Below are 8,947 nucleotides of genomic sequence, written 5' to 3' on the forward strand. Positions count from 1 at the left end.
CCAGTTGAGGCCTCAACAGTGCCAAGCAGAGTAGAAAAATTACCTCCTGTGTCTTACATATGACACTTATATTAATACATTTGAATGATATTTGACTTTTTTGCAACTGCATCCCATTGTTGATTCATATTCAATTTGTGACCCATTATAGTCCCCAGATTCTTTTCTGCAGTACTACTGCCTAGCCAGTTATTCCTCATTTTGTATTTTTGCATATGATTTTGCCTTTGCCTTTATTGAATTTCATCTTGTTGATTTCAAACAAACTCTCCAACTTCTCAAGGTCATTTTGAATTCTAATTCTGGTATTCAAAGTGCTTGCAACCCCTCCAGGCTTGGTGTCATCAGCAAATTTTATAAGCATACTCTCTACTCCATTACGCAACATTCACTTCTACTGGACCTGGGACAGACTTCCCCAGAACCCCACTGAATATGACCTCCCAATTTGACCACAAATTAGGATTACAGACATTCAGGGCATCCAATATGCAAACATAGGACAAAAGATTTTTGACCAGTCACTAAATCTATTTTTGTTCCATTACATATTCTAACCATTACTCTCAAAAAACCCAACATAGATGAACACACACAAAGCCCAATCCAATCCCACTTGCAATCAATGGGAGTTTTACCATAAGCGTGAATGGAAATAGAAGCAAGCTCATAATGAGAGACTTAAAATTAACATTTATCTCTATAAAAATGCAGTAATATGCTTCATTAAAGTGTATGATAGCACGTCTACTTAGTTCCCCTAACACCCAAAAAGTTGAAAACCCTTTGTCTTCAGCCTAAGTCTTCACAATACATCAGGGTGTCTGTCCTTCACCATACCTGCACATCTTCTTAGTAATAATGCTTAATATAAGATAGCTAATATGAAATATTATTATGGAATTTTGCCATTGATTTTAATGAGGCCTGATTTTCACCTGTGTGTTTATTTTGTTAAGGCAGCTACTTCAAAAAGTGAGCCAAAGGCCAATTTTATTTAATTTAAAAAAAAACAGATTTTCCATTCAATAAAACTTGGCTTTTAAATTCTTGCCACTGTGCAACATTTGTTTCATTGTCCTTTCCTATGAATGTAAGTAAATCATAATGACTATTATCTTATCATAACAATGAATATAGTAACTAGTGACTGGTTGATGATGCCCTCCAGAAAAACTGGGTTGTTCAGATTTCTGCTAACCTTTCTTAATAGTGTGAATGATACCATGTTTTAATGCTATCCTTGAAGCTATCTGACCTGAAAATGGTATTCAGGAAATTAGGTCAAAGAGCAGCTGTTGACTTGGCTGCAGACTTATAGGGCTGCAGCTGTTTTGAGGGTAAAATCAAGTAATGGCCCATTTCCAAAGCAGCAATAGCCAGAAAAGTAATTGTAATAACAACATTCCAGGGTGCCATATTTATTCTCTAGCTAGACTTCTACATCTATTTTTTTTCAATTTATAAATCAATAGATGGCTCTTCTAGCTGCCAGTCCCATAATCTCAACCTAGGATCTGAAAATCAAGCTAGGTTTTTGTCTTTTCCACATCAGCAGTAATAAAGATTTTGTATTCTAAATATAGCTGATGCATGTGGCAGAATAGAATAGTAAATAATAAATATTATGAATAATAATCATACTTAACACTTATATGAAATCCAGATTACTCCTCCCTGATTGTATTTGCTCTGCTGGGCTAATAGGACTAAAACTGGATTTTTCAGTAAAATGAGGAAATCAGACTCTAAGACACAGTCATTGGATATGTTGATTAATCAGAAGGTGCCATTTTAACTGTCACTTTTCTGAGCTTAAATAAACTTGGATGTTTATTTGTAAAATGAGAACTTTGCTTATGAGAATACTGTGCAGCAACAACAGGAACATTTATTTAAATTAAGAAAGATATCATAACAGAACTTCACCACTGTATAAAGCATACCAATCTAAGGGGGAAAAAGGTCTATTCAATGATTCTGTAAACTGATATTTATCATAACTTTGTTTATTGACTCATACTCTTATGTCTGATATGCTTTACTGCTTTAAAGTTATACTGGTTAACTCTCTTTACGTGTTCATCCCCTGTTCATGTTGCAGTGAACCAGTACCAATCTCAGTACCTCCATCTGATGTGTATAGGATGCTGCATGACAATCAGGAAGGGCCCAGTCAACCACGTCAGTCTGGCTCATTTAAGGTGCTCCAGGATTTAGTCTCCGAGGATTCTGGTTAGCAGAAATTTACTGTATATATCTGTTCACAGCACTTTTTATTTTTTGTATGTGTGGAAAGGGGAAAACCTGAAAAGAAGATATATAAGGATTAGAGCTATAAAATTCAACTTCACATTTTGCTGCTTTATCCCTTTGATTAAATATTTAGCATATGCTATGACAACTAACTAATTTTAAGATTTCCATTTGTCAATCACGTTTTCAGAATCTCTTGTCAGGTTTTTAAGACTGTTAAAGTACAAAAATGTTTTGACTGAATGATAAAAACTTAACATGAGAAAAGATTTGGGGTGGGATAAAAATATCACTGAAACAGGAAAAGAAAATGGCCATCTCTTTCTAAATCAGGAAAAGAAGGGGGAAGAATTTTAAACTCTTTCCTCAGTTAAGTTTCTTCTCTCACACACACTTCTAAATAAAAAACAAAATGATGCTAGAAAAGTGGTTGAAGAGGACAATACAGTTTGTACTTGCATTTTCCCGTAATTATACTCTATCAAAAATACTATAATTGATGAGTTTCTAAGAATAAAGCAAGTGGGAAAGAAGCATTATGAAATTCCGCCAGTTTTATTATACCTGTAGTAAATAAATTGCCTAGGAAAGTTGTGGAATCTCCATCACTGGAGATTTTTAAGAGTGGGTTGGACAGATACCTGTCAGGGATGGTCTAGATAATGTTTGGTCCTGCCTTGAATGCAGGAGACAGGACTAGAAGACCTCTCGAGGTCCCTTCCAGTCATACAATTCTATGATTCTATAAAGAGCAGAATTTAAACAAAATTAATCTAAAATGCTAAAATTAACAGTTACAAGAAAAGGCATGTATATTGTCATAATAGATTTTTGCTTACATTTTGATATGACTTTTAATTCATATTGTGTTATCAATCTTGTGTTATCAATCTTTCAGAATGCATTTGAAGGTTAACTCTATAGATGAGAAATAATCTTTTCATTAGCTGACCTTAACAACACTCAGGGGCCAATCCTACTCCCACTGAAGTTAATGGCAACATTCCCACTAGTTTGTTTCATGATGCAGGATTTGGCCCCTCAAAATTTAAAAAAGGTTATTGCAAAGGAAATTTAAGTTCCTTATACAGAGAAACTCTAACATTACTTAATGAAAACAAAAGGTTATAAATAAGGCCCTACTTAACTTGTGATACTGCAGAAATTGAAGATTCTGTACTATTAGGCTTCCACTGCAATTTTGATAGCAGGGGGGCCCTGATCTCAGCCCTGGGCAGCCAACAGTAGAAAATCGCAGAAAAATAATAATGGACTTTATTACCGCAAATAATAATGTCCATTATTACTTTTCCGCAATTTTCTATGGGTTGTCCGCAACTCAGCCTCATTTTTTTGACAATCATCCTGCAATTCAAGTAAGGCCTTACTTATAAATTAAATAGAGTTGATACCCTCAAGCAAAGCATTTAGTTATAGCCAGATGCTTACCGTATTTCCCCATGTATAAGATGCACCTTTTTTCGAAAAATTTGGGGTCTAAAAACTGGGTGCGTCTTATACAGTGGTTTTAGATTTTTTTTACCGTAATACATGTTTTTTCAAATTTTGGGCCCCAAAATTAAGGTGCGTCTTATACATGGGAGCATCTTATACATGGGAAAATACGGTATGTATTATACTGTAAATAAATGGGAATGTTCTGTTTCTCAGATGGACGTCCTGTTGGTACAAAGAGTGTGAGAGCACCAGTAACGAAGACTCCTTCTGGTGCAGGAAGTGTACAAAAAGTGCCATTGTGTGACAAATGTGGAAATGGCATTGTGTAAGTTGTTTCTTTTTAGTTTTAATAAAGTTATAGCTATAGCATAAATCTTAAATACAGGAGAATAGTCTAAGAGATTTTCTGTTTGTACTTTTAGAAACATCCAAAAAATATTACAGGTGAATAGAAACGCTTAAAAATATATATACTGTTCAAAATCCCAAATCATTACATAATGTCTTAAATATTTTCTGTACATTCAGCTCACTTTTCAAATATAACTTATTTTTCAATTACAGAGGCCTGAATTCAAGCTTCTTAGTACCTCTTGCCACATTCAATCATTAACATGTATATACTGAAAAGAGCAGCTGCAGGGCCTGTACTGTTTAGGCTGGAATTTCAAAGCTGCCTAATGGTGTAAGGTATCAAACTCCCAATTCAATGGGAGTTCTCACTCCTTCTGGCTCCTTTGAAATTCCCAGACATAAATCTCAATGGTGTCAGTAACTCTAGACAGGGATACAGAGAATCCTGAACTCAGGTATTGGAGGCTAAGTCAGAGGAATTGTTTTCTAAACTCTTTTCAGTCCCTTGCTACTAGCTTACATTATACCCTCTATGTGATAGTTGAAATAGGCATTGTTCTTTGAAACACTGATTTTCCAGTGGAGTACTGAGACTTCCATATGGCATTTTGTATTTACTCAGGAAAAGATCTGTTCAGAATCAACTTTCAGCTTTAAAATATTTTCCCAGTGCTTGGCAGAATATGCACATAACTCCGTGGGCACTACAAAAAAAACCCTAAGAGAGAGAAACAGTATTTATTTTGTGTCATGTTGCAATGCATTTCTGTTCTACTTTAAATTAATTCTCTTCTGTTAATTTATTTTTCTCTTCTTTATTTTCATAAACAGTGGTGCAGTGGTGAAGGCACGTGATAAGTACAGGCACCCGGAATGCTTTGTATGCTCTGACTGTAATACCAACCTAAAACAAAAGGGCTACTTCTTTGTGGAGGGACAATTATACTGTGAAACTCATGCACGAGCCCGCATGAGGCCACCAGAGGGATATGAAGCAGTTACTGTTTATCCAAAGTGCTAGTCCAATGCTAACAGACACCCATACATGCATGCACACAAAAAGACATTAACAGTTTAGAGCAGCAATATAGCTGACTGAACTTACTGCCTTAATCCAAAGTAGCAGCTTTTAAGCATTTTCTTTTGGGGGTGCGAGTGATGCAGAAGTCTCATTAGCCAGCAATAGCATATATACCAATAACATTTTGCAAAGTAATTATCTTTGAAGCTGCCAATGTAATTTAATGGAGTATAAGGCAATACAATTTTGTATGACATATTGTACTGGATAAAATAACTTTGAAACAGTTGAGTGCTTGTATAGCAAATACACTACATAGAATTGTGAAAACAGATATTTTTGTTTAGAATTTGTTTCAGCATAAATTAAATTTTTGCACAAATATTATAGTAACTATGAGTCTGATTCTGAGATGGCCTGAGCACCAGCAATTCCCATAACTCCATCCCTCAAAGGGTCAGTCTTTAAAAAAGCAGGAATTTTACACCTATACTACTAAACTGCAGTTATTCATGTCTGTTTCAGCCATATAAACATTCAACTATTATTACTGTATGCCACAAAAACAGGTCTTGCTTTCTTCACTTTGATATTTGAGTTTATTTATTTACACCTCCTGGTACAACAAATGTAATAAAACACTGATATTAATTTTATAGACTAAAACAACAAGTACAGTGAAGCTTGCTTATAGAATGAGTAGAATGAAAGTTCTGTATTATTTCAGTGAACTGCAGAGTAAAAACTACGAGAGTGACACTTAGCTTACTATGAATTCTGATGGAGACATGCAAACACACACACACTCACAATTAGCAAAAATGGGCAGGTATGATCATAATGAAGTTATCTTCGATAAATTTAAACTTTGTCAGCATTTATAATTACTGAGAATTAAAATATACCAAGGAAAGATCCTGCACTAAGCACCTGGTGAATGCCAAAGAATATGCTCACAGTTCAGCATTTTCTGAAATCCATTAAGGACCAAATTTTCAAATAGGTAAATGTCTAAATATGTATGCCCTTTTGCTCATTCCAGACTTAGTCATGTCTATCTTCCAATGTGCATGGTAAGTCTGGATTTTGCATTCCTATGTATGTGTAGGTGCACAACTCTGCACACGTGCATCTGAAGAACTATGTGCTTCCAACAGGTATGTGTACAAGTCCTTGCACACTTAGGTGTGTACCTATATGAAAAATTGAGCCTTAGTATTTACAGTATCAAAACCATAGTAAATTGCTTATGGCTGTGTTTAAATACAACTTACACTATAAAAAATTAAATTTTCCTATCAAGCATACAAACCTAGCAGACATGAAAAACTGAGTACAAAAATCCCCTAAATATTTTTCCCATTCTATCATAAATGGTTAAAACATGCAGAACACAGAATCAAAATAAAATAGTGCATATGTTTTAAACATATACTAAAAAACCAATTAAAGTTGCATCTAGAAGTCTGAAACATAATGTCTGTGTATTTCAACAATTCCCAAGGTGTCTTAATGTACTATTTCAAAATTTAAATACATTTATAAAATTTGTGCAGGTCACCACATATTAACTATAACAAAAGAGTCAGTATATATACCAACAATACACAATATGCCTTTTTAAAGATGGCTCCTTAATTAATTTTCAGACACCAAATGTAACAGTGCTTCCCAAGCATCAGGAAGACTATATGTATTATTACTTATTATCATTGTTATTAGATGAAATTCTGAGACACTCTAAATATAATCTGTGTTTTTAAATCATTGTTTGTAATGTTTGTAATGTTTTCTTTCTTTCTTTAATAAAAATTGAAAGGTAGAAATAAATCTATATAATCAAAATGTTATATTTTGCCTTTCTGATATGAAATGAGATAAAGCTTGCAGTTCTAATAACTTGACAATATCAGAAGCATGGCATTTGCAGTAGCACAGAAGGGTACACTTATAATTTGTTGAGGCACTGGTAGAGATTAAGCGTCCCTGGGATTTTATTTGGGGCACCTGAATATTAATAAATTATTTTTAATGATAAGGATAGTTAAGCACTGGAAGAGGTTACTTAATGAAGTTGGGGAAACCCTGTCAATGGAGGTTTTTATGAACACGACATACAAACACCTATCAGAAATGGTCTAGGTATACTAAATCCTGGCCTTGGTGTCAGGGGATGGACTAGATGACCTTCTGAAGTCCCTTCCTGTCCTACATTTCTATAATTGATTCTACTTTTCTATGTAATCTAGGGCAAGATTAGCTTTCTAAATCTGCAGGTTTGTCCTCTGAGAAAAGAAAACAAAAATTAAACTTTCCATTACAGCCAAAAAGCCTCCATCTTTTCTCAGAGAAAGAAGAGTGGGAACGTGAGGGTGCATTTCAAAGCAGGTGGTCACCAACTCCTTCTCCTTAACTGCCTTGACATATCAGAGTCTAAAGTTCGAAGAACCAACCAATAGGCTGTCAAACTGAATGACAGTTGACGTACATGACCTCATGCCAAAACATTTTGGGAAAGTTCAGTGGCATTGCATCATGACATGATGCTATTTCGAGAGAAGCTCTGAATCTGCAAGTGACTTTAACAAATCTGGCAGCCGCTCAATGTCAAAAACTTAAAAGCAATGTAAACTAGAGAAAACTGGTATGGGAAAGGTTTGAAACAAAATTTTCCATTCCAGACTGAATTTTAGACTCTAGATTAGAACATGGCAGGAGGGGGAGATGGGGGGGGAATGGAATTCTGTCCTGCAATCTCTGCAGAACTCCAATCTGAGGGAACTAAATATATTTCTCTATGGTATCAATGGTTCCTGGAACATTTCCCTTACAAAATGTCTAACTCAAAAGAGAAGACCTTTATCCACTATCTTAAGAATGGTGTAACCAGCCATCATGAAAGCTTTATGCTACCATGCCAATGGTGTCAACTATTCACAAATACTTTTTTTTAAAGCTAAGTGCCCTGTAGAGGCATTTATTTTTGGATGAAGAGTAAGATGCTAAGTATAGACTTCACATGTTTGTTATCTGGACCCTTCAGATGTTGATCAACAGGTGTAAAAAGTATTCCACAGCTATGTTACTTTTGCATAAACAGCAAAGCTATTTTGGGGCATATGACACACTTAAAATATAGTTGCACCTCTCACAATGTACAAACTGCAAATAGTATCTGAAATAAAAGATATAACATGACTGACACTGATTGTCCAAAAACATGTCCCAGTCAGTTATTTAGGTCTCTTTCCAATGTTAAAGGGACACTGATTATTATGCTATTCCTTACATCTGACGAAGTGGGTTACAGCCCACGAAAGCTTATGCCTGCAGAAATTAAACTTGTTAGTCTTTAAAGTGCTACAGGACTCCCGTTGTTTTTGCTGTATACAGACTAACACAGCTACCTCTCTGGAACTGATTATTTGAAATCTAAAACATTTCAAAATACTCTGTTTAAAGATGCTACACCTTCTTTCCAGTTTCCTGTTAAGTGTTTAGCTTTACATTCACAATTTTCTACTTTAAAAATATATTTTTCTTCCCCTTGTTAATCTCTGAAAAACACACAATGATGAAAAGGGGGTGATGTGAAAAGTGAAAACGACTATACACAAAGTACTGTCATATCCTTTGTGCTATACTCCCTCCTCCATCCTATGTCTGTTCTGCCTACGTAGACTGTAAATTCTTCAGAAGCAGGGACTGTCTACTACCGTGTTTGTATAGTGCTTAGCACAATGGGGCCCCATTCATGGTTGACCCTCTAGGCACTACTGTAATAAATACTGTCAAATGCACAAAATAAACAAACTAGTTTTTCTGAATTACAGTAATATTAAGTGTGATGTAAAATAT

At 35.0% G+C, this 8,947-nt stretch overlaps 1 protein-coding gene across 3 annotated transcripts in view; it reads left to right on the plus strand.

Annotated features, from left to right (window-relative positions):
• PDLIM3 (PDZ and LIM domain 3) overlaps positions 1–6,939 on the plus strand; it is a 34,111-nt gene extending 27,172 nt beyond the window's left edge. For all 3 annotated transcript variants that reach the window (XM_067551633.1, XM_067551634.1, XM_067551635.1), the window contains 3 exons: positions 2,105–2,235; positions 3,928–4,039; positions 4,900–6,939. In XM_067551633.1, coding sequence (XP_067407734.1) covers positions 2,105–2,235; positions 3,928–4,039; positions 4,900–5,089 — 433 coding nt within the window. In that variant the 3' untranslated portion in view covers positions 5,090–6,939. The remainder of the gene's footprint in view (positions 1–2,104; positions 2,236–3,927; positions 4,040–4,899) is intronic.
• The last annotated feature ends 2,008 nt before the right edge of the window (positions 6,940–8,947 follow it).

This window comes from Emydura macquarii, unplaced genomic scaffold (assembly GCF_026122565.2).
Source record: "Emydura macquarii macquarii isolate MOO-44397 ecotype Brisbane River unplaced genomic scaffold, CSIRO-AGI_Emac_v2 contig_1363, whole genome shotgun sequence".
NCBI lineage: Eukaryota > Metazoa > Chordata > Testudines > Chelidae > Emydura > Emydura macquarii.